The sequence below is a fragment of the Anopheles cruzii genome, chromosome 2 (genome assembly GCF_943734635.1).
Source record: "Anopheles cruzii chromosome 2, idAnoCruzAS_RS32_06, whole genome shotgun sequence".
Classification (NCBI taxonomy): Eukaryota; Metazoa; Arthropoda; class Insecta; order Diptera; family Culicidae; genus Anopheles; species Anopheles cruzii.
Window position 1 is genome coordinate 59772755 of NC_069144.1, and position 27118 is coordinate 59799872.

Genomic DNA, 27118 nt, shown 5'->3' on the forward strand with positions numbered 1-27118 from the left:
TCATCACCTTCATGGTTGATGAAACCATTGGATTGGTCGCCATGAGACTATTATTGGCACAGTGATTAACTACTAACACATTCATGCTTAGAAGGCAGTTTCATTATAAGCTTTTCTAATTTGAAATAAAATGACGGTGTTTTTGAAAGCAGAACTTCGAAACGAAACGTCCATTTCTTCGTAAGGAATGTTAGCGGAAATGAATCCGTCTCCTTCAGGTCTGATTACTTTTGAATTATGCTTAAGTCATCAAAGATTTACCTGCTTAACATTTTAAGTTCATCATCCATTCAATTTTACTCCATTTCTTTCTAAATTCAATTATACGAAAACTGTAAGTGAAAGCTTGTGTCTTTAAAGGTATTTTCACCATATTTCATCATATCATAGTCATCGTTTATATCTTTGTAGGAAATGTAGCATGAGTTCATTTGTGGTACGAATTTTAGCACCGTTTCGAAAAACTGGATAGCAGCAGTTGCAGATTGGTCCAAATCGTGTTGTGATCAACACCTATGACTCCGCGCGGTGTCTTGTGACATTATGCTGCTTACGGCGGTTGTTAATTAAAAGATGACTTTCCACCAAAGGCAGACCATTTAGCCGATGGTCGGTTAGCAATCAATTATACAACGCGGCTAACGGGAAGTCTGGGCAGAGCCTTAGTGCGTGATCAATGACGTTGGGCTCATGCCCTCTGTGCGTGTTTAGGGCGGCTTTAATATTCTTGCGGCATACAAAAGCTTTTCTTGGTGGTAATCGTTTTTGAGAAAATACCGAGTGAAAACTACTGCCCGAAAAATTGAGACATCACGTCCTGTTGTTTCCATTCCGATCGTGCCATCGTGGCTCTGTTTGGGGAGATGCACAAAAGCAAAGATCGTGCCATTGATGGAACGGAATGGTATGCAGAGGGACAACAGACAAACAACAACATTCCATGCACTTAGCACATGCATGCTACTACCAATCGGGTGCTGCTGCACACGGACAGCCCAGTGAACCCTGAATTCGAATAAGAACCAAACCAAGCCAGCCTTCAAATGCTTCAGAACGGAGGACTGGAGCGCAAAATTATGAAATTAAGAAACTATACGCATAATTTCTTTCAACACGAAAAAGATAATACCATGCAACAATCATTGGTTTTTGACGTTATCCCAGTAAATAGTTCTATTTTTGTCTCTTGCTTGATGCTTGATGCTGAGTGTTTCTATCCGTTTCACATTTGCTTTGCGCTTACATTCCCGCGGGGTGCCCTTTGGCGCAACCCTGGGGGGCGCGGTTCGCGGTGTATTGCGTGTGAGTAAGCCTGGCCCGCTTCCGGTGCGCAGTCAAGGAAAGTAGTCAGCGAGACACACAAAGCGACGCAGGCGACAGCCATTTCACATTAGCAGCACGTTTGGTTTTATTTTCTTACAACTACTACGCGGACACACACCGATTAGTCATATTGTTTACTACCGCTTCCGCTCTTCTATCCTGTTTGTTTTCTGACTTCTGCCTCTTTGCTTCTTCTGCAGTCACCGGGATGCAGATTTTTAACCAACCATTTGTGAACCATTTTCTTTTGCGTCGTTGGACCCTCGAGCAGCCAGTTTGGGAACCGCTGAGTACCAGTTTTTGCGTTCATCATCCCTTTGAATCACCAAACCGGTTCGAATGGTGCGCCTGTGTTAATCAAAAGATACTGTCCGGCTGTCCTCGCTCGCTTTCTAATCCATTTTTGCCCGGTTAGTGGATTTTATAGAAAAATATGATCTCCTTTCTTATTTGTGGTAACATTTGTCACCCTTTGTTTTATTTGCTCATCTTGGTTCGAATAAATACTGGGCTCCTAGGCTTTCACTGACACCTAGCGGCGCATACTGCACTTTGGTACATTCGGGTTGTGATGTTGTATCTTGTCGGATTTATGGGATCTCGACGCGTCTGTCGACCGTTGCCTATAGTGGTGTGTTCTGTGAGTAAACGGATACAGTATCTTTTTCGGTGCACTAAGCTGAATTCATTCCGCGCCGCACACCGCCATCATCACAAATCATCAGCAGAACAACACCGTAAGGATTTTTTGTGTTGTGACTTTTTGATTTTTACCCTTTCTTATGCTACAATTTACTTAAAGAGACCTATCCCAAAAGCTACCGCGCTGCCTGCACTCGTGTTGCGCCCTATTTTTGCCAGACATCGCAAGCGCCGAACAAGCAACGAATAGTTTTTCTCGCACAAAGCATCGGAACAGAAGTGTGAAGGGCTCTATCTCCCCCCCGTTATTTCGATTCTGTTGTCTTACAGTGTAATATAGTATTATGTTTTTATGACGTTTTTATTTCTTTTAGTAGTTAGCTATGCTTTCCCTTAGTTTGCTTTTAATTATCCATTTGTTTTTTGACATTGCGTACGGTTTAGGGATGTTATGTTTCGCATCCGCCCATCTCATAAATAGAAATTATAAATATTTTATATATTGGATTCTCTCCCACATCGTTCAATCGATTAACTGCCCTTGTTCCGCTCTTTGTACCTACACAATCCATGCGGTTATTTAAAATCTACAATTAAACGTATTAAGGCTAGCTGAATTTAGTGTTTTGTTTTTCTCTAGCTTGCTTCAATTGGCGTGTAGTTTCGTGTGATGAGTTCGTAGATTAATCCGATTTCGTGCGTTGTCGCCAGCGCTTGCGCTCACATTCACTGCCTCAATTGAAGATACCGAAGCCCCACCGAAGTGAGAAGATCTTACAGCCACCACATAAATGCATGTTTCGAAAAAGGACTCGCCCCGCGGTTCAACATTTTATCTATTTTCTAGGCCTCTTTCATAAGCAAGAGAAGCTAACTAAGGTGCAATTGCCTTCGATGATTGCTCTTCGATGGCAGCTCGTTACATTAACAGCCCCACAGCGGGTGCACACACAGCAGAACGCGGCACCGGTGAAGCGGAAATCTTATTTTGTTTTCTATACGTGCGCCCCACTCGGTCACTCGGGGGGTTAGCAATGCCCATTCCGAGTTCGCGAGGACTAATTTACAGAACCAAAACCCTTTTTGTTCACACCAACCAGAGAGGTGATCGTCAAACGATGAACAGAAACAAAAATGTTGAACAATTTTCAAACGGTCAAAATCTAAAATTAAGCTTCTAATGAAACCCTACAGCACACGAGCTACAGCCGGAGAGTCAAAGTGGTAGAAACATCGCATATGGGAGCGGCCTGTAACACAAACACATTTTGCTAAACGAACAAACGGAACATAGGCTTCGGGTTTGATGTGTCTCCTCATCACGGAACCGGAAAAGTAGTAGGCAATCGTGACGATCGGTCGCCGGTCCCGGTCCCGGTACCGGTGGTGTTTGGTGTTTTAAAACAGCCGAGCGCGTCGTTTTAGATCGTTACGTTTCCACTGGGGCAAACGGTAGAACTCCGGGCGGGCGCACTGGAGAATCGCTTCAAACTCAACATCCGAAAGGTGACGCTGTGAGGAAAAGGGGAACGATCGTGAGCAAGCGGCCACCAAAGGGCAGGCAGGCAGAGTACGGGAAGCTTACCTCTAAATTACATCTATCGACATCCGACGGCAGCCGGTAGTTGGTGATTAGCAGTAGATGATAGGGATAGATTTTGGCCGGTTCGTGCACTAGCAACGAGTGGGCCATGTTGGGCAAGCTGCGGCGCGTTGGTTGCTGGGGATAGTGATAGGACAGGGCGCCGGAGTACGTGCTGGAGACAGGAATTTCGGCACCCAAAGCACGCCGGTCACCGTCGGTTATGGATTCGCCAGAAACTGAAAGAAGAACCACGAACCGGAATTTAGGCATCTCGCAAACCGAATAGCGTCCAGTTGGGGGAAACAGTACTTACTGTCGCTTTTGCCACAGCTGAACTCCGTACTGTGGGTCTTATCGCCGAGCCCACTGAAGGAGAAATCCTGCCAACGGGGTAGCGAAAGAATAGAATTAGCCACCGCACTGATTCGCACACAGCACACACACAAACACAGAGACACAGAAAGGTGTTGAACGAATCGATAGCCAGTACGGAAGTGAGTGTTTTTAAGCATGCACTAGATAGAAGACCAACAAACATTACACCTACGAACATAAGGACTGTTTTCTTATCGATTAAATTATAACACTATTAGCAACATACACTATCTGCTGCAAGCCACGGCTAAGTGTTAGTGCTTCTCTAACAACCGTCAATCCAGCAGTGAGTAGAATGTGTGTGAGAACATGTTGGAAATCATAAGAAAAATAAAAGATCACAGCCATTCGGTTAGTCGTCGTTAGTCGCTACAACACCGACGTCTCCTATGCCAGCCTTTCGATCGTCTACGTTGTGAGGCGTGGTGTTTGTAGAGCAATAGAAGGCATCCAAAAAACAAAAACTTGGCCCCATTAAAGCAGATGTCAGCAGTGCTGCGTACAAACAGAGAGGCTACAGAGGATACAGACAGACTCCGCCGAAGGTGCTTCGCGTTATTTGGCGCTACGACAGCAAATCCAAAAACACAAACCCATGCCTTCACCGTGTGCCAGAGTTCATTGCATCGTAAACAGTAAACTAAACAAAATATGACCAAAGTACCAAACACAACAACATAAAGCCAATTGCGAAAGTCGTATAAAAATGCTAGTAGTCGTAGTATCAAAATTTTGCTCCTCATTCAGCTCGGACAAAAGACCAAATTTAAACACTCCAAATTTTTACAAAAAGAGAGAATAACCACAAACGTGATAAAGAATACGTGAAAGAATTTGATTGAACGAAACGGAAAAACGGAAACCAAAAGCAGATGTTTCGTCTACAGTAAAAGCCAGCTTACAGGAACACCGTGAGCAGAACCGGATGCAGCGGAACTGAAGGTATGCGAACGCGGGGCCAAGCCGTAACCCGGTTTAGGTACTTGTCGTAAGGAACTCACCACTGTCGGTGTGTGTGGTTAGTTAGTGCATGGGTGGAATGTTGTTAATGTTATTTGGTTGATTTGGTATTATTTGTGGTGCAATGTTGCATGTTGTATGATGTGGGGAGGGTTATTTTTTCGTTTTGTTTCAGTTTTGGTACCAACACAGCACAGATTAATGGTGACGCGGCGTGAGAGCGGCCATCACGGTGAGCCAGTAGACCCCCACAAGATGTGTGTGTGTGTGCGGTGTCGCAAGCGATGATTTACAGCACCACCAACAACCGGGCGGGAATCGAAAATTTCATGGTTCGTTATCCGGCCCATGAGTGCAGATCAGCCGGACACAGAGGGTTATGAGATGGCGAGATTGATGGCGATGGAAGACAGATACAGAGAGAAAGAGAGAAAGAAAGAGAAAGAGAGCGTTTATTATAGAAATGTAGTTAGACACACACATCGAGGCACCGTCACCGTAATAAGGAGGTCGTAGCAATCGCCGTCCACGGAGTAGGCAGCGACTACACTACATGACAACGTTGGGATTTTTTGGGAGAGGTTAGTTTGCTAGCAGACGTTGGTGGTCAGAACGCAAATGGACAGAACCAACCAGCTTACAACGAACGAGCAGTTGCGAAGGGGATGGACAAGTATTACTCTTAGCAGGTAGTATTAGGCTCGCCAAACCACCCATTAAAATGCATCATCTCATTCGACGGAAGACGAAACACTTACGGAGCTGTAACCGTTTCTAAGTGACGGTGGCAGTGTGGACGTTTTGAATCCATATCCGGGCTTCGGAGGTGACCTGTACGAATGGATGGCTGATGAGGGGGCGCGGGGCCAGGGAGACATAATTCGAGTACAACGAAACGCAGCCAGAAGAAGAAGAGGCGGGAATGTGCACGGGAATGGCAAGGGAAGAAAGGGGATGATAAAATATATTCATAAATAAAACAAAACCGAAAACACAGAAGAAAAATAAAACCCACAAAATCAAACGCGGCACAATGTGCAAGAGGAGCAGGGATAGTATCACTTAGCGCAAAGTAAAATAAAAACGGAAAAGAAACCCACCGCCGGCGACCGCTTCCCCTTCATCCAACTCCGGTGGCGGCACACTTGAGGATGTTTACAATAGTTTGCACCCAATAGTTGGCATTAATCCCACCCCCCACGTGGAATTGACCACCACACCGTACCTCACACCCGTGCCGACCACCCGTCGGTTACTTACCATTGTAGCTGGTAGCATTACCGATGGCGCGTCCAACCGAGCCACGGTAGCTGGTCGAGCGATCGAACTCGTCCTCGCAGAACGGCTTCTGATGGTCCAGGTTACGCGACGGAGACGCCCCGACCGGCGAATCGTAACGCATCCGGTACGCCGGTTCCTTTGCCGCCGACGGCGTGCGCGATGCATTGCGTGGGTCCATATTCTCCTGCTTCCAGTGCTCGTGCCGTTTCTTCTCCTGCAGATCCTTCAAGATGACCGTACCCATGCCGGACGATTTCATTTTTTTCAGCTCTTCCTCTTCGCGCTGGTGACGTCTGAAAGAAAGGGGGGAATTGGCGGCGGTCATTCCAGGGTTTCATTTGCCACCCATTCGTACTCACTTATCGGCTAGGTTTTCCTTGTTGTTGGCCTTGTCCACCTCGTCGTCGGACTCAGGTACGCCCTTGTACGAGTCGGAGTACCGACGGCGCCGCTCCGGATCCGTGTACGGGTAGGGCGGGGCCGGGAAGTCGTCCCGCTCGATCTTTGGTTTCTCGCCCGGTGGCGGCTTTTTGGCGGCCGGATAGTGGCTCAGCTCGATCGGTTCCTCATTGTTCATGCCCGGGCTCTTCGGGCGCGGCGTCTCGGACCGGATGCTGTCGACCAGCACCTTCATCGCGCTGCGGCTGCGCGAGTGCGAGCGTGACCCCGCCCCGGACCGGGTGCCGCTGCTCATCGACGAGTACTGCTGCACCGGGCGGTGAAAGTGCGGCGAGACCGGTGCCCGATCGTACGGTTCAATCGGACGGCGCAGATAGCCCGGCTCCTCCGTCAGGTAGCTGTAGGTGTAGATACGAGCAATGTCCTCGTAGCCTTGGTGTTTGTATTCTCTTAAGATTAGCCCCGGACTCGTGGTGCGATGGTACTGGGAAAGAAGAAAGCGGACCACCGTTAGCGGATATCGTGTCACGCGACGACGCAGCGACGCAGCGGTTTACAACAGATAAAGCTTCGCACAGCATGTCATAGCAGAGCATTGCCATTAATAGCACACTTATCTACTGTACCTCTAACCCGCGAGAGAAGTGGACACAGTGGTCGGTTGGAGGGCAAACTTGCTTAATAAACTTAAGAAAAAGGACACGAGTCCCCGGCGGGGATCCACGAATCGAAACTAACCTTTCTATGCGTGTACGGACTATAAACGGAACCATCTACGCTTGGAGTTTGCGAGCGATACGTAAACTGTAAAAAAAGAAAAAATGAAACAAAAGAAAAAGAAGAGGAAGGAAACAAAAGAAAAAGAAGCCGGAAAACAAACAAAAAATGCAAATTATAAAAATGCAACGAAGAGGCACACATTAGGAGGTACCAATTGGCGTAACATGAACCATGGATCGTAGGAAAAAGACTGATAGAGGCTTGCTGTTACGCCAATCAGCTGCACTACGGATCATGCTTAATGCTAAACTATGTCCCACGGTCAAAATACATTCATTACTGTTCATCGTTGATCAAAAGAGGTAAATTACAAGGGTAAGGGTGGCGTAGCAAAGTTAATGAAACTATTTTGAGTACTCATTGCTGCATAAGCATAATCGTGCCTGCAGCGCGCAAATGCCACACTTATGCCGCAGAGCCGCAGTGCAGAGCGCGGGGTCTTGCGCCCGGCCCGGTCCGGTCCCATACCTGTATCTCGCTCATTGCACTGGTGCTGGTACGATCGAACTCCGTCTCGGTGGTGAACCCGTTCGTTTCGACCCCATTCAGGAGCCCACCGTCGGAGGAGGACGGTCCGGGACCACATCTAGGGTGCCAGATGGCCCCACCCTGCAGATACATCTCTTCACCGTCCCCGAACGGATCGCCACACTTGGTGCACCGGGCACAGGTCGGATGAAAGTGATGATTGTCACCGGCCTGCAGCACCTTGCCGCTGATGTAGCGATTGCAGTGCGCGCACCGGACACCGAACGACTTCTGGAAGTCCTTCTCGCAGTACGGCACACCGTCCTTGCCCATGTACTCCCCGTTCAGTGTGGTACCGCAAGCGTTACACCTAGAAACGGAAGGACTTCGTTTAAGTTTCAGTTCACTGCCCATTCGATGTAGCGGCCAACTTACTTGAAGCACCAGATGTGCCACTGACGATCGAGTGCAATCAGTGCCTGGCCTTCCTTCAGCTGCTGCCGGCAGCCGGCACACTCGTTCGGATCCGGTTGCTTTCCACCGTTCTGGAGCATCTGTTGCTGCTTCTTGACCGTCTCGTGGTGGTGCTGCAGCGTGGCCGCTCTCGTGGGGCTCGAAGTGATCTCCTTGATCGTGCGCTGCTCCTGCTTCTGCTCGATCGCTCGACTGTGACCTTTGGGGGATACCGTTGCCGCGGGACCACCGGCACCGGTATCAGCGCCGCTAGCGGCCGGCGTCGTAGGTCTTCCGACACCGCTCACCGGAGGACACTTGACGCAGCCCTCGCACAGAACCTCTTTGCCAGTGTTGGTCACCTGGGGGGGGAAGATCGTTTGGGATTAGGGTTTATCCGGTAAGGCCATTCGAATTCTCTCTTACCTTGCTACCGGATTTGAACGGTTGCTTGCACTTGCTACAGGTGAAGCACTTCTGATGATATGTGTTGCCCATCGTGGACACGACCTCGCCCTCCACGTACTGACCGCAGGCGGCACACTTCGTACCGTACAGCTTCTGGTAGTCGGACGTACAGTAGTACAGGCCATCCTTCGAGAAGAAGCCTCCGGTCGCGAGGGATTTGTTGCACTTCGTGCACTGGAAGCAGGTCTTGTGAAAGTAGCGATCCGAGACGCGCAGCACCTCGCCGGAGCACTTCTTCTGGCACTTGCTGCACTGAATTTTGCTTTTCCCTATCGGCGGGAGGAGATGGACGAAAACAGAAAAACAAAAATATTGAATATTGGAAGATTGCAGCACCGATCGTTTAACGTTCCCAATTGATTTTACGAGGCTCATCGAGGCCATCCATCAAAAGATAGATGCCGCACGCCTTTCTTGTATCAACTGATTTTAATCGGAAGTACGTGCCTAATCATGGAGGACCGACCCTCTACCGACCACCGTTGCCGTTATTCTAATCGATTGCAATCTTTGAATCGACCGAGATCATCAACTCCGAGCCGAGAGCCTTCCGATTATAACTAGCAATTCCCGGTTTGAGTCAGAGTCGCGGAATGGGCACTGCTGAGAGGCAGAGCGGAGTTAATAATCGATTACCGCCTAATGATGGTGCTCGGGAAAGGAAGAAACACACACGTACATGTGTTTGGCCTCACTGCGCCGGTAAAGGTCATATTTCTCAAGGAGGAGGAGCTCAAGGTTTTCTCTTTTTTCACCTTTCACTCATGATCTGGACACGTTTACGATCGCTTGTTAGGCGAGTTACTCATCCGCAAAACCCAAAAACGTCGGGCTCCATACGGCCATCGCCCGTCGTTGTGTGTTGGGTGAGTCGTGTTACAATTTATCAAAACCCGGGTGGACACAGTTCGCTAAAGGGTTTGCCCGATGTGGACTTCCAAGACTCACCTATAGGGGGAGCCGCAATCACTGATAACATTGCGCTCAGAATGTGTCACACACGCTAAATGGTATTCGAAATGGCCACGGAAGCAAACTAACAAGGTGTCCGCCGCCGCCAACAGTCCGTCCCCCGGGACCGGTCCCCCGTAATGATGGCCAAGATAGCAAAAGACGCACTCGCGCGATAAGGAGCAGTCTACTGTCTTTCTGCCCTACCGCCACCAGCCCATTCGTTATAGATTTATCTTAGACCCTTCCCGGACAGTACGGTCCTCATTTGCTGTTATCATCTGGTGGGTTGGCATTTGCGGGACACCTTCCATTACCACACGCCCGGTTTAGGAACTGAGGACGGCTCAAGTTCACGAACGTGGCTGTGCGCTGGCGGCCGCGACCGTCTAACGATGTTTTCGCGTTCCTCCCGCTCAGATAGAGACCTTGAAGTTTGAGTAGCACCCCCCATTTGACGCGGAGACGTCAAGCCGACGGTTTCCAGATGGTGTTAATTGACCTTCAGTACGTCCAGTGAAGGGTACTGGCGTTTGAAGCGAAAAAGTATTGGCCGGCAAAACGGGCCGCTCTTTTTGTTAAAGATAAATTGAAACACTCAAGCATTACCTTTTGCCGACCTTATCAGACGCCCTACAAACGAGTTCATTTCACCGGACCGGTCTCAGAGTACTTGATGGATCTGAAACGCTACCGCTCTATAAACGAACGTGACAACGAACCGTCGTCGCCATCTTAGAGCTTCACAGCGAATCGAATGGGATGTCAAAAAGCAACACCCATTACGTGTATCCTGCCAATCCATCTCACGGACGGAAGAGCCAAGCCCGATTCCCCCGAGGGTATCGGTTTGTCGCAGGGCGTTGTAAAAACAAGGCACATGCTGCCACACGCCTGCCACACGAGATTAAAGTGGCACAGCACACCACGATTCGGTTGGAAAAGTCTGGATTCGCCGATGGTGGTGGTGGTGAGTCGAAAAAGAAATATTCCAATTTAAGCCAAGTTTTCGAGACACCAACCACCAAATCCCAAAACAGCGTGCGCGCCATGGTTTCACATTCATTCTATTTCTGGCCATCGTCGTCAGAAAGCGCGAAAACGGCGAAGAAAGATCCCGGCCGATGAGAGCAGCACGCGGCGGGCGCGGTGTTGCGACAGATCGATCCGCAAAAGCAAAACTTGCCGCGGCGACGCCGGAATTTGTGAATTTAGATTCGCTCTGTTTTCATTCTAAGAGATAACACCAAAAACTTGAAGAATCTTCATGTGAATCGGTCACGAACATTGCCGCAATCCTCTGCCGAGAAATTAATGGTAGTGGATTTTGCCGAGCCAGTTGGTTTAAAATAAAATCTGCGGCGTTCCACTGCACCCGGTAGTGGCGCCAACCCAAACCCAAACCACGGGCACGTGCAGTGCTCGCTGCACTTGCCCTATGGTCCACCACCACGCACGGTACGGGGTGCATTGTTACAGCTTGGGGTGAACTTTGAAATTCGAATTCGAATTTGATCGATGACCTGGCCCGAGTTATTTCGGTTTGACTTTGGCGTCACGATGGGTCACAAGCGACACCGACCGTGTGATCGACACACGCGGAGAGCCGCGAACCAAAACCGGTTCGCAATGATTGGAAACGGTAAATGATGAAACCGATCACCACAAATCAAAACAAAGTCGAACCGTTTAGCAGATCTCAGCCGCCGGCCACGATGTCAAAAACCACAACAAACGAGACACCCCGCGCGGCCACCGGAAAGCGGCGGTGTCGGCGAGTTCGCTCATGTGATGCGCGTTTCCTGTTTCCGGCACAAGCACTCCGCGTGCGTCTCTCTCTCTCTCTCGGCGCGGTTTGCGGTTTCAAAGTTTGCGGTTATTCGCAATGCATTTTTATTTAGCGATCAAGTGCGCGATCAAGCGACCATTCGTGTCTAGCTCAGTTCGGGATAGGTTGGTTGAACGGACCGACAATTTGTCTATTATTTTGCTCATTGTACGATCCTTCGGTGGGGACTACCGGTTGTCCCACGGGAACGGCCCCAGTTGGGGAGACTTGTACCCGTGGATTTCTGATGTCTTCTATCTTCCACGGATTGCCATCGCCTTCCTCGGAGCTTTGGTCGCTACTGCTGTCCAACGACGTTTGGTTGGTATTTCTGGTGGGTCCCGAAGTGCCATCGAGAGGTACGAAGAACACTATTTCGGTCACACTCGACGGCGGGTCTTCATCGGCCGTGGATTCGCTTTGCGCTTGCTGTCTCAGGGTGTCCGGCGCACGGGGAAAGGGCGGTGATGATGCGTACTGGTCCCCAGGTCCGGTAGGCTGGAAGCTAATTTTCAACGGATTCGCGACATTCGCCTGCATCTGCACCGGTCTATACAGGCCGTAATCGTCCGAACCGGCGGAAATCGTCACGAACACTGCCAACCAGAGAACGGCCAAAGGACGAATTGAGGCCATCGTTGTGAATCTGTGTCAATGGTCCAATTCTACGATAAAAACACTTCTGTATCGAATGGTGATTTGCTGCACTGTGACGCAGCAGCGAAGCACCGCTATCGGGTTTTATACACGGTTTAGGGTGCAATTTTCAGCGCACGAAGCTTTTTAATGTGCAATTATTGAGAACGAGGGGAATTTTAATCAAATTAAAATAACATCAAAACCCGCTAACAACGGCTTCTGATAATTCTCGGGAGGTGCGTGACTCAGAAAACTCGCCCTTAACAGACGCTAATCGAGTAGGCATTTGGCGCGCATCAAAAACACGTTTCAAGTGACACCATCCACTACTTTGGTGGACGCAACCAATTGAGGTCAACGAAAGTAATCGGATCATTTAGCACAAGGCATGATGACACACATGCGGGGGACCGGGGGATCAAATCGGACGGAATGCGATATAAATGGGTCCGTGACTCATGGCCGATCGGCCTGTGGTTGCGAAGCTCTTGATCCTGCACTGTGTCGCCATCTACAGCGCAGGTAATGGTTGTAACAACACCGCGCACCGGAGCGAAGAAAGGTTAGCCGCGACAGAGTGAGCGAAGGTGATCGTCGGTGATCGTGTTCTCGATCGACACCAAATATGCCGTTGCCGGTTGTGATTGAGAGGCTTGTGAAAAAGGCAGACTGTCTAGGCATGGCTAGAACGAACTGAAGGATAGCAGGGCCGCCTTTGATTGGCAAAATCGGATCACAATCAACAGCTAACCGGACCGAATAAAGATCAAAGGCAGGAGAAACTCGACCGCATCTCGTAAAGATTGTTGTGGCACAATTTCTTGATTCAACAAAAATCGATATTTGCAGTTCCAATGCGGTCGCCCGGTGCGGTCTTCGTTCGTTCCGCGGAAACGGTGTTCCCGAGCGGAACTCTGTTGAAACACAAATTCGATCCAACAAAGCGGGGCTTCCCCAGCATAATTGTTCGATGATGATGGTCGTGGACGTGGTGGCCGGGAGGATGCAAACTCAACTCGTTTATTTATTTGACCTTTGAAAGAGGTCTTCCGAGCACTTAAACTCCCCACTAGGGTGGATACCATCATCGCAGTGCAGTGCGCGCCCGCACCCCCGTGGTCCACATTCTCCGCCATTACTGCGCGCCGGGACAAACACTCGGGGGCGAAGGAAGTAAGACAACCTCGACCCGTGATCTAATCGGTACGGCACGGAACACACAGGATGAGTGATTTGCTGACTGGAAAAAGCTCGGCACATCCACCGGCCGTGTGGCCTCATGTCAGACATGCCCGCCCGGGGGGGGTCGGTCCTCCGCCCTCCGGGCACGTTGTGGGCGCAAGCAAGAAAATGAATTCATTAAACCATGAACAACCCCTTCTCTGAAATGGCAACCCCCGGCCGACTAGAAAGAAGAGAGACCAATAGAGAGAAGGAACCCAAACGACCAATTGTCCCTCTGTCCGCACAACATCGAATTCTGCGGGGCGCAACCCGTTCGTGGCGCGAGTTGACGAATTTCATTATCATAATCAAGGTTGATGACGGTGACGCGCTTATGGTTCCATTGCTCCGGGAACGAATGAAGAGTGTTCGAAAGTTCGAAAGAAAGAAGAGTTCGAATTACGGACCGGCGGATCGAAGACAGACCCGATGGCGCACGCCCGAACGCGCCAATCAGAGCCGGGGGGGCGCGATAATATACAAGAAACAATGGGCATTTGTTGTTTGGGTGATCGAATCGTTGCGCACGTCATTCGCGCCCGGTTTTGGTGGCCATGTGCGGCCATGAAGCCACTTCCTGTCAAGGTATTTAAAAAGAGCGTCCACGCGGCCAGGTGCGATTACGAACGGAGTGTGTTAATTGTCCCACTCGGTAGGAATTTCAACTCCAAGGCGAAGCTTCACCCGTGGAATATTGGAATCCCGAAACATTGCCACACCAAATCGCCATCATGTCGCGCATTCTCACGTTCTTTAAAGCGTACGCCACGCGGAACCCGTTGCTTCTGTGGCAGCAACTGCGAGAAAGAACCCAAAACCGATGTGCGCTCATAGGGAGCATTCGCTTTTACGATCAAGATTGAGTACCGTGGCCCCGTGTCTCGTGATGGTATTTTTCGTCCCGTCCCGAGCCCCGCCACAATCTAAGATTGGAACAGGAGACCCCTTGCCGTTTCGAAAAAGTCAAAAAACCTTGCGCCGATGGATAACCCGATAAGCGGCACCACCAACGGTTCGACACCGTCACGAAAATAACCGTTCCCCACAATCGCGCGTCGTGACGGAATTCACCGGGCTTATCACAGTCAGCCAGCCGCGAGCGCCGGTCTGTAATCTTTGATGCCACCCGTGTTTCTATCGGGCCGTGTTCGAACCCAGAGTTTCTTCAGCGCACCACAATCCTCCGGGCGGGCTCTGATAACACCCCGAACGGGCGCGCAGCGCCACTTAAGGACCTTTGATCGCGGACACAGCACGGCGGCATCGCCCGTCGTGAAACATGAGACACGGTTTCTTCATTGATTTTATTTCCCTTTTTGCCAACGACTTTCTGGTGCGCGATCGGGGTTTACGACTCTACTGGGCGGCCAGTGGTTGGCCGAATGCAATAAAATGCAGCAGCAGTTAATGGGCGGGCGCACCAAATACGGTGGCGTAATTTTATGCGATCCCTCCCCCGGCGAAGGAGTTGCCAATTAAAATATTACCAAACGGTGAGGAATTGCAAGCCGAAACCGATAAACAAACCGTCGTAAAGCAACAGCGCGCTCCGTGATTGATTTTGTTGCACAAAAGCGAATTAATCGAGACGAATCGATGACGCTCGTCAATTAACGCGTATCAGTCTTCTTCCGGGCGGGCGATTGCACCGAGTGGCCATCATTGTATCGCTTGCACTTTTTGTGGTGGAAAAAAGGGCTGGAATGCACGGACGGAGGCCGCACACCACGAATGGTGAGCGTGCGCGGCCCGCCCCGCCAGAGATAGCCAGACCGCGGAGTAACGGTGCGGCATCTGACCAAATATTGTTGCACATTGTAGTGGCCCCACACCTGTCTCGTGTGGTCGTCGCTGCTGTCTGTCTGTGTGGTTCCGACACAGAACGAACGAACGTAAAAAGACGTGCTCCGCAGTAATGCCGATCACGCGCCCCGCGCGCGCGCATCGCTGATGTAAGGAGCCGCCGTTTTCAATTAACACGTGACGCGATGCGCGAACACGAAAAGCGGTTTGCTGCTGGAATGAATTGCTTGAACGGGAACGGTGTTACTACCCGGGCGCATACGGGCATTCGTTCCGCAAATAAAATGCGCTTTTTGAAAGCCACACAAAAACATTACAATTAGGTCTGAACGGTCCGTGGTTTTTTTCTTTCGTTCGGAGGCAGTTTTAAACCGTTTCCAAAACGAACCGAAAACACACAAACACAAATGGAATGCAACCTTGAAGATGACGCCCTTTAAAAAAAAAAACACGCACTAACAGCCATAGCTTTTGAGTGGCGTTCGAACGCCCAACATGTTCCGTTCCGAAGGCTAAAGGCGCGCGACGACAGGCGACTATTATTGAACGCCTGCCTGGCCGAAACAGCTCGTGACGCAGCTGATAACGCGGCGACCGAACCAGGGCCACCCGCCCAGAACACAGCGCACACAGTGGTTGACAAATGACGGCACCACCGAACCGGCTCCGGCCGCGAGGCGACCTACATACGAGGAGCTCTGACAGTATGTTCAGCCACCCATTTTTTTCTTGTTTGGTCCGCGAATCGGAACGAGAACGCGAAATCGAAAACGGAGCGGTGCCGCAGCATTCCGGTTTTCCGGCTGGTCTGTGATCGATTGCGTCATCGTGTCGCGCCGGGCTAGCCGAGAGCTTGGGACACTTAGGAGGGTTCCCTTTTTCCGGATTCCCTTTTTGGGGTTCTCTCACGCCATTTCAAGCGCCGGCCAGCGGCCGGATACTCGGATCGGTGTAAGGCGATACCCGACGGAAGAAAGTGAGGCCACCACCGATTGTAATCCACGCGCCGTAGCGCCATTAATGGCACCGGGTCCAGGCGACGAGGCGACGGCAAATAAATTTCCGGTACACATTTCCCATCCGTCCGGGGTCTCCGGACTGTATTGCTTCACCGAAATGCTTATCTTATTGACCAGGCCAGGCCCTATTTTTATTCGCACAGAACTAGAGTTTGGGGTGTCTCGGATCGGAACCCCTTATCGGTTTCTCGGCAATAGTCTTTTTTCGTTTATTAGCTACGAAAACAGTTGCCTAACAGAAAAGAACAGTATGGTTTGTTAAAAATAGCGAGAATCGTGTCTATGCCGGAGTATCGTTTCATGTTAACCTCCTTCCCAGGCCATTCAAGGCATGCGATTAATGTGATCCAGAGACCGGGCCAAAGCGCACCCCAGAAAGCTCTCGCCCCGCGCGCGGGCCTGTTTGCGATGACACAACAATCGATCGCACACGTTTGTAGATCAAACACAGGCGATCGTGTGCGCGACTGACGGGACCCGCCAACGTGTCACGTATCCACGGCACGGCCCGTCGTGTTGTACAGGCTGATGTACTTCGATGGGTAGGCAAAAATAGAGAGACAAGCTGTTAGCTTGATTAACACTCCACGAGACCGGAATCGCTAATCGAAGCACGGAGAGAGAGCTTCCAGAGCATCCTTCTTTCGGTCTCCATGGTTTCCAGGATGAGGGAACTGGTGGCGTTTGACTGTCTAGAAACGACGGCCGAAGTGATCCCGTGGCCGCGGTTAAGCGACATCGACCCCCATCGTCGTGTCCATCGTTTAATTCAATTATACAGCCCTGAACCAAATTCCACAGCCGTTGACGATCGTCCAGCACGACGACGCCGGGCTCACCCCAAAACCCACGTCCGGGTGTGTATGTGTGTTTGGGCGTTGTTTTTTTGAACATTGTTTAGATGAACGATGCCGATGGGTTGGCCTGGTTGGACCAAGGTTCCGAGCGCGGGAGCGCGCAAATGTATTCACATTTTAGCAGTTAACGGCACAAGCTCGCGAACTCGGATACAGTTTTACTTTATAAACAGACGCGCGTATCGTCTGGACGGCGATAAAGCTTTCGCTCGTTAAGATCGTCAAGATGCACCATTGATCCCAATAAAGAAGCGCGATGGATTACATAAACATTTCATTGACTCTGCTTGACCGCAGCGCGCCATTCGAAACCGAGGACTGCCGAAATATTATCAAAATCAATCTATCGGTCAAACGGTTCACCACCAGTGTTTGTCACCAGTCGATGTGTGAGGAAGACCTAAAAACGCGCCACGTCTCTTTGGCACGCTCGGCTGAAGTGAAGCAATTGAAACCATACGCAAACAACTGGGGTGTCTTCGTATTCTGCCCTATCTTATGCGTTGCTCCATCCGCCTGTCAAGGGGCGAGAACTCGAAAACAGAAACCCATGTGTTCCGACCGACCGACCGACCGAAAAAGAACCTGACACTATGAGAAGCATTTCGTTCCCCCTGCGGCTTTCCATTCCCAATTTCGGGTCTTTTGGTGTGGTTTAGTTTTAGTACCATCGAACGCGCTAAAATAGCACCATAATTCAAATATTCACCCTGAGCGGTTCAGTTCACGGCGGTTCAAGGCACACGGGCCCAGACGGTAGCGCTCTCTGGCGATGATCGTGAAAAATTCCGACCGCCCGTCCGTCCGGGGCGGTGATGAATGTTCCAAAAATGCGCAGCCGGAAGAAAATAAACATCGCAGCGGCGCGGGCGATTTGAGATAGAAATTCACGGAATTCTTCTCAATTGGACTACTCGGGGCCGCGATTGGGCGAATCACTCCCCGAACGAAACAGAATATTGGGAGCGCAATATTGGAATTGGTTTCGTTCAGCGCTTTTCGCTTCATCACCATCGGACGGAAGTTCACGCAACCGGATCACCGGAAGGCGCATTTTACCGAATAAACCACGATTGTCATCGGGCCGTGAAAGACCGCGCACGCGGCCACGCCGTCACACCACCAGAGAGAGAGAGGACCCCGTTTTATGTCTTATTTAACTGATCCGCACCGCACCGGCGAGTCATTAGCTTTGGGAACCCGGCCGGACGGGGTGAAGTGTGACGACCCCCACATAAAATAACCTCTCCCTTACCGGCGCGTGGTTTTATCTAATTTACGAGCCACAACCCACAGCCCAACCGCAGCGCCACTCTGCGCGCCTCCAGATGCGCTGGCGGCGATCGATTGTGTTGGTTCTGGTTCATTTCTTACGCGGCTGGCACGCGCGATTGCACCATATATTGTTGTTGGCACACAGAAGCGAAAATAAAAATGCAATCGCTGTGGGCGATCGTGCGCGATCGCAACATCCTCGCTCCCCCCCAATTTAGCTCCACAGTCAACGAAGGCGGACAGACCCACCCAAGCGCATCAGCCACTCCGGTTGATGCGCTTGAAACACCCTCAGCCTTTGCCGTTTTTTTTCTGATGGAACTTAATTGGGATTTCTGACTGTCCCAACACACTATGAAGCGCGACCTTAAAGCAAAAATTAAATTAAATACATCGCACCAAAACGGCGTGAGCTTTAGTATGAAAATAAAACCCGAGCGTCGTAAAACCCGGACCACCACCACAGCCACTCCAATCCAATGACGTCAAAAAGCTGGGCTCCAACAACCCGTAAAGATCCGCATAAAACGCGTAACGGCGTTCCAGTTTCGCGGTTCAGTATTTTCTGTGTCACGTCGCGTGCTTAATTGTGCAAAAAAGAAGAAAAGCCGAACCACTCTCCACGGTGCACGGTGTGTTCTCGGGGCACCCCGTTTATTGTTGCTGTACTGTGTAGTTCTCTGGCAGCCTCGTACGCCGCGTCCGATCCGAAAGTGATGTAACCAAATCAAATATTAACCCGATGACATCATCGCTATTATAAACGGTGAAACGAAAACGAGCCGCGCGTCGCGAAATGCGCGATTCTGATTATCTCATCGCAGAGTTGCACGAGGCTGCAACAACACACGACTACACACAGCTGCGGCGATCATAGTAACAAGTGCTTCGACGGTGAGAGAAAGAGCGCGGAGTGTTGTTGACATGTGAACCAAGTCTCTGCCACCGCACAATTCTTTTTACTTTCGTTCCTTTCGCGTTACCTTCTTGATTGCAGTTGTGATAAGACCCCGACCCCGACAGGCGCCCTGTGAATCGCGAGAACATGTCGCACATGCATGCATTTCGCTGTAGTAGTAATCAGCATTGTTCTTGGGCGGTTGTTTCTACACGGCAGCGCATCGATCCATCACAAAACATCAGCTCCTGCCGAAAAAAGAGCCAGCGACAAGACGCCTCCTACAACTGTGTGGTGGTCAAATTCGTTTTTGACGGTAGGCTTTGTGAAGGTTAAATTTTTAACCCCTCCAGGCATTGCATATTTGCATAAGTAATTCTCGAGCCAATGAGCGACGATTATCTCTACCGTGTTGGTCCGTGGTTTTAACCTGCAACGAAGTAGGCTTCTTGAAGTTTCTCATACTTTACCAAAAAAAAGGCCTCCCCTTGGAGTCGAGTGTTTGCACAAACCACCACTTCTCGCAGAAAACATCGATCATTAGTTTCCTCCCTCCCCAAGTAGGCGGTGGCCACGGTTCGGGTTGGGGTGATGACCTCCATCGGGCATCGGGTGGTCGGACACACAACCCGGGGCCGAGATGGGTTTATGATGGATGAGCATGATAATGGGGAAGGCCGAAAACGCTACGCAAACTCGGAGCATCGGCTCGGCACCAATACACCACCGAAAAGCAATGTGTCGCGCCGTCCGGGCAGCGTAAATATCTCACAACTCACAAGTTGGAGTCACCGAGCGGCGACTGTCTTTCAGGTGGTCTTATCACCTTGACCGCAGTAACCCACTCCAACCGGGTCGCAGTAACCTGTTTGCCGTGTGAACCGTTTCGGGTGGTGAATGTCCCACCCGTATCTTACGAAACGGTCGAAATGTCACACCAGTGTTTACCAACAAACCTGCACGGCCGGAATGGGGAGGAGATCAAGAAAAATATTTATCCATCGTTCAATCGTCTCGAGTTATTAGCGTAAGAACATGAATTTGCACAGTCTCCATTGATCTTTTATATTTAAATTTTATACATAAACCTCGAAAGAGGACTACAGTGCATGCTGGCGGTTGACGCATAACCTCCTTTCACCAAACGGTTTGATTTGCACAAGGCCAGGCCGGGAAAGTCACCAGCCGCAGTTTAGATAACCGAAACCTGTGGAGAGCCCAGAGGGTTGGCAACAAACTTGGCCGGCAAATTAACGTGGCCCGGATTCCATGTCGCGTGTAGTATACCTTGCGCTGGTGTTCATTACAGCTGAAACAGTGGACGAGCTATGCGGCCAGTAATGTGTTACATCAATGGCTCAACTTTCGGTTCTACATGCAATCACAGGCTTTTATGACACGGAAAGGCCCGTATGTATGAAACCTGGCGAGTGGCAGTAAATGGCGTGAAACAGCACATAAATTACCCTGGTTTTAAGCAGTACTAAGTTGCGCATAAAAGCCGAGCATAACAACAGCAGTGATGATGTCAACCAACAATAGACTGCCCTAAATTAAACGTGCTCTCATCTGCACACGTCACCTGCTGTATCAATTGGCCCCTAACATACCTTGTGTCCCCTTTCAAATCGATGCCCTTACGACGTTTTTACTACTTCACACGGACAATCATCTCGGTGGCCATTAACGGAATGAAGGAACCGTTCGCTACGCCGCAGCAAAAACCGGAAGACAGACGAACAACTGGCAGCTCCGTCGTAAAAGAAATTTTACACCGTAAAGGTTCGCATCCGCTTGCGGCGGACCGAGCCGTTGTCGGAGGCAAGCAAAATTGATTCCTTCCCAAAGAAAGATGACTGGAAAAGGAACGAATGGGAGTTTCGTTTCGCTTCTCCGCCGATTTCGGCCACCGCCGAGTGCAAGAACGGAACGGAAAGCCGGTGTCAAAGGGCCGGCCAGCATTCACGAAACTGACTTCACGTTTCGTCTAAGCAATGGGACCACAAACTGGAGTTCCGGGGCTGTCCACGGGAGACATTCCGGTCCACCGTTAACGAGCTTCAATTAAAGAGAAACCACAGCCCCATTGAAGCAATAACGGACCCCCGATCCCACCACTTTCGGGGACCGAAACTGGTGGGTTGGGATCGATATGGGGGTCGGGAGCGCAAATGGGAGCGAAAAAGTCATTAGTTCCTCGGTGCAAAGTGCAACTTACGCAGCGCGGCGGCGGCAGCAGCGATGAGATCATCAATCCGGGACGCGGAAAGTGGGAGGGCTTACAAACCATCGAAAGGGTCATCGTCAACTCTGTGTGTCTCTGTGCCCCGGCGTCTGATGCGGGGCCAGAGCACAGACAGCTGTCTAACGGCTCTTTTCTCAGGTTGGACTCAGGCTCAGGGATGGGTTTTTTTCTCCCGAACCATCCATCTCATCACGACGTCGGTCCAAGTGCCCTCCTTTCTGATATGTGCACCTTCTGCGCGCCGCGTGGTGATGGGGCCGTGGCCATCGCTTCCCCCTCACACACAAAACCTGGACGCCCTTATTTTCTGCTTTCCCGCCGCACGGGTATGCTTTTAAATTTTCGAAGGGCCACATCAAGCACACGTGCAGATCTCTAGCGCACCGGGAGCACCATTAATCGTTGGGGCCGCGTGGCCGCTCCAAGATTTATATCTCGGAGCGGTCATAAGAAGCAACGCCAAGACGCCAGCCGCCAGCAACATTGTACGAGGTTTCCTCGAACGGAGCGGCAAGTGTGTGCCCGGGTTCTTCTTCGTAAGGTCAGGCAGATGGAAGATTACGGGGTGTTGGAAGTAATTATTACATTAAATCAATCCACTAATTCCTTCGCACACCACCAACGAGGGCCTGCGGTCGGTATTTTTTTCTGCGTATCCCCATAGCATGCTTTCTAATTTTCACACAAAAATCCTGCCATAAAAAGCGGCGCCAACGGTGATGGAAAAACTAAAAAATCTCCCAGCGCGCGTGGCAGCATGCCATGCGTGAAGAAGACACTGCGCGCTGGTAAAACACAAAATTTAACATTTTTACATTGGGTAAACAGAGCGCCCCTCGGGGGAAAAAGCGGCGACGATGATGGCGAGGAAAGCGAGGAAAGCTGTCCCCACCGGTTGGGTCGGTCTCTCCGACCGGTCATTGACGTACAAATTGCACTGACAGCCATAGCAGTAGCAGCAGCAGCACCGCAGCGGTTCGGTAAATTGAGGTCCCTAAAAAGTAGGTGAAAATGTGCAGCGCCGTCGCGCGGGTTGCTACGTTATTTACGGGTGAATGTGTGTAAAAGCATAAATTGTTTTTTGGGGCAGTCTCTGCCAAGGGAGGCGAATAATGTTTCCGCCAAACACACATCAAAGATGGCCTGTGCGGGGGGTGAGGTGAGGAAGGAAATACGCTCGCTCTCTCCGCCAGCTGACGTTTAGTGACAAACTCCATCAATCAACATCATCGTTCGCGCGACGCGCCACCGTCAGGTTTTGTTTTAACGGTGATCGTGGGGAAAGAAATGGTAGCGATCACGTGCTTTCCACCGGCAGCGTGGAGGGCCATGCATTGTGGGGGCCCGGTGGTCGGTGGAAATGTTTATTTATTATGCTCTATTTATTGTGTTACACTACGGAGAGGCACTTTTTTATACACTCGGCGTCGGCGCACGAATAGGGGGACGAGTTTTGAATGGAGAATTTAAAAAACGCCCCGCATATGCACATTTTTTTCTGGCCTGAATGCGCAATCTTTGGTCAAATTTCTTTCAAAATTGCCCACAAGGCCGTCGTGCCTCACCGCGCGCCCGCCATTTGATACGCTGGCGGCGGCGGCGGGCGTTTTTTCGATAAACAAAACAAACATTGGCCCGCCCGGATCTGGGTCAATTGAACGCGATAGCACCGTTACCGTTTTACGAGCCCCCCATTGAAGGTTGTTCTACGAAGCAAGCGAAACAAGAGCTCGTTTTAATTAAAGAACTACCACTTTTTAAACGAACCGCTTACATGATCTAATTATTGCACCCAGAAAGGGCTCAATCTACTATCGAGGGCAAGGTTTAGCGGATCATTTCCCCGGGATTCGAGAAGTATTCGCTGCCTACTACTAATTGAAAAACCATTTCGAAGTGACCGGCCGGCAAAGACACCAGCGGAATGCCGAGACGCAACATCGCCTCGTCGAAGGGCTAATGAACTTTCAAACATCAACTTCATCGTCCGCTGATCGCGTTTGGACGCTGAGGAGCGGCGTTGGATTACTGCTGCTGAGACACTGACGACGGTTCCACGGGGGCCCTATCTTCGGAACCTGCCCTAGTTGTCTGAGTTGATTGTTATTACAGCTCCGAAGAAAGTCAACAATCAACCGCATGGCTGCTACGAACAGGGCCGTGGGCCTGAAAGGGCCTCTCTCGAAGGGACGCGTAGCTGTCGGCGTCGTCCGCTTGATGTTCGTTTACGCACTTGTGATTGGGTTGGAGATTCCGATCCGAAACCCGGGCCGGCCGGAGAGGAACAGGTCTTTCCGCCCCGGAGGGCATACCCAACCGACCGGACACCGGGGCTCGGTGGCGCGTCCGGTTAATGAGGGGCTTCTGTCTGTGCCTGTCTGGTGGGTCTGGCCACCGTGGTGGGAGCTGCATTCCGATGGGAAAATTGCATCACCGCCGGGAGCAAGTGCTTCCCTTCACATTTTCGCTTTCTGTGGCTTCTGCTTTCCGGTTTTCCGTTCCTCCCAGCCCCACTGACAGCTGTCACTGCGCTCTGCGGTGCAGCTGCGCATCACCGGACCATGTATTTTGACGATGCGCGCACACAGGGGACATCACACGATCGTTGATCTCACATCATCGTCTATTTTCGATCGCATGCTCCTCACGCGGCTGGGCCCCACACCACGACGCCATCGACGTCGATGACGATGGCGGTGATGTTGTATATGTTTGTTTGTCGTTAAAATGCTAAATAAATCCACTATCGGACCATCGTTACTCAGCGGCGCGCTCAGTCTACAACGGGACTTTAGCAAAAAGAAGAAGGACCGTTTCCGTAGTCCATTTCGCAACGAGAGGCGCGAGAACGAACGAGAAATGGGGCCTCGAGAATCGCTATTTAAGTGACGTCAAGTTTTAGTAGAACGAGTTGATGATGGTGGTTCGCGTGCAACCCGCTAGATGGAGGATAATCGGTCGCATCCTGTGGATCGCGTCCGTCCGTCTATGCATACCAGTTGTGCCCGTTTCATTGCCCCGTGTTCGTTGTTTATCGGGCTCTGGCGGTGGATTTCGTCGTGATTTCGTGAACGCCAATTTTTTCGTTTACTTGCCATGCGGATGCTTCAGTTTTGCACAACCCCTCATTCGTTGGGGCCACTTGGGGCCGGGTGGATCTCGTTAAGCTTGCCCGAGACAGACGGAGATAGGGAAGTCGGAGTTCGGCCCACGATAAGATTAGCGACGTCGAACAGATTTCTGTGGCCCGACTAAGCGTGACCGCTAGTAGCTTTAACATCATTTGTTATCTGTTTTTATTTTACGCAACCTTAAAGCCTTGTGTCGCATTATTTTCAAACTCTTTGCTGAATCGAAACACGGGTTCCCCGACGGGGTAAATTATTATTATCCATTTATTTAGGCATCCAGACATCCGGGAACCGACCGAGCGAAGGGCTGAGACGGGCCAACTTTAGTGAGTAGCCGTTTCCGGGTATTAATATTCAGACACGTACTTCAACGCCCCTCGCAGTACGGGGCTTACATGTCCGCGCACGTGGAGTTCTGTGTCCGATGCAAGTCCCGTCGGTCGGGACCCAGGGAGCCGTAGAAAAAATCGATCCAAAGCGAACCTACTACGCGCACCTCTTGTCCTCCTGACTGACACCCCTCACGGCTCTCATTCGGCGGCCACCAGTCTGTGGACTGGCCCCAACGATATAAAACCAATTTCGAGTGAGAAACGCTAGAGTGAGGCAATGAGAGAGAACCGAACCGATTCACGGTTGTGATGGGAACGGAAAGCTCTCAATGGCATGCTATAAACGCAACACACACACTCTTGGGTTCGTGGAAAGGAAAATTTCTTCGCGCTTTCCATCATCACATCCACCGTAGCAGGCTTCGTCCAGATTCCACCGCCGCCGCCGGATTGAATGATGTTTTGGGAAGAGAAATGTTCTCTCAACCGCACTCACTACTCTGCCCATGCACGCACGCACGCACTATTTATAATTAGAATCCCCGCCGCCCGGAGGACAACGCCCCAAAAATAACACACAATTTTATAGACTGCTACTGCTGCCCGTGTCCGTGTGCGTATTTTGTTGGCATTCCGGAGACGATGCAAACGGCTTCGGAAAGTCACAGGAATCGCTTCGGCCGGCGGCCGGAGCATTTGCAGTCTGGCTTCTGGTTTGGCCAGGACTCCGTACCAATACAAACGCACCACAGCACAGTGTCCTGTGGCAGGACATTTCTTTCTACGCAGTCCAGTGTTCGGGCCCGAGACTCGCTATCCTGATTCTGACCTTTCGCCGCCTCACGAGACACCGTGGTACCGCACGACGAGGAAAGAGACAGGGCGACCGAGGGAGATGGCGAACCAGATTCACCCTTCCGTTGTGTTAGCGAACCGGCTTTTTCCGTTTTCCCGTTTCCCAGCCGAGAAGAAAAACTCTTCGCTCTCTCTCTCTCGCTCTCTTCTCACAAAAGAATCTTTCCCGGTGACGCGACGACGACGACTACAAATACAATGGAAAGGCGACGACATTTTCACGCCGCGCCGTGTGTGGTGCATTTTCATTTTCTCATTCTTTCGTTCTTCGACCGAAGCGGGGGGATAACGCGGCCCCTTTTTGTTATTTTCAAATACCAATCCCGCACCACCACCCGCTTTCCACCAGGGAGGAGGGTTGGTTGGCCTTTTTCTCTCCGATGCCGTACGCGATTTTGCACCCCAGCGCGATTCGTTCGCCGTCCGTTGGTGGTGTGCGTGCGTCTTTTTCTATTGCTCTTTCGGCTTCTCCACCACCTCTCCTCTAAACTCAGCGAAACTTACCCATCGTGGTGGTTGATTTTCTTCTGCAGTCTCGCTCTCGCTCTCTCTCTCTTTCTTTCTTTCTTTCTTTCTCTCTTTCTTCCTCTTTTTATTGCGACGATTCTCCTCCGCAGAATGGACTTCCGTTATTTCCCGGTACCGTTCGGTGCGAGATATTTCCCAAAATATGTGGTTGAGTTGTTCGCCTCTTCTTTTCGGTGTGCCGTAAATTAAATCGGCGGCTGCTTGGATTTCGAGTTGGCGAGGCGACAATTATTTTGCCGTTCTCTTTACTCGCCTACTGCTGCTGCTGCTGGGGATGTCAAATTTATGCAGCACCGTGAAACAACGCCGGGCACACTCTACTTTTTCTACTTTCTGCACTTTCTTCACTTGTTCTCCGACTTCGGCACCGTGTGTGGGTCGATATTTGCGTTTCACTGGCAATTCAAAATAGGCTGCGAATTCTACACCATTGGGCTCGATTTTGCACTCTTTCCAACGCTCCTGTTTCACAGCACCACAATCCGGTTCACCACCCTAACGTATAGCACGACGAGCAAGCATCACACAGAGCGTGCCGCTCTCGCGTGCCTCTTTTGCGCACGCCAAACGACGGCCGCACGCACGCCGGTCAACGCAGTGGCGGCGGCGTGGTTGGGAAGGAAAAGTGGAAACGATTTTTCTTCGTCGCCGAAAAGCTGCTCCGTTTTCCGCAAACACTCCAATGTTGAGACAAACACGACACACTAATTACGGACGCAATTGAAACTCGAACGATTGCACGACGACGGTTGGGACTCACTTTGACGCAACGGGTAAATTATAAAGCTGTCCGCATAAC

At 50.7% G+C, this 27118-nt stretch overlaps 1 protein-coding gene across 1 annotated transcript; it reads right to left on the reverse strand.

Annotated features, from left to right (window-relative positions):
* Window positions 1-1324: 1324 nt before the first annotated feature.
* Window positions 1325-27018, reverse strand: LOC128268006 (actin-binding LIM protein 1). The gene is given in 11 exon segments (XM_053004992.1): window positions 1325-3477; window positions 3551-3786; window positions 3864-3930; window positions 5644-5732; window positions 6146-7049; window positions 7304-7369; window positions 7814-8183; window positions 8249-8376; window positions 8575-8628; window positions 8693-9003; window positions 26296-27018. Coding segments are annotated over 11 exon segments (2343 nt in total). The 5' UTR covers window positions 26300-27018; the 3' UTR covers window positions 1325-3363.
* Window positions 27019-27118: the final 100 nt, after the last annotated feature.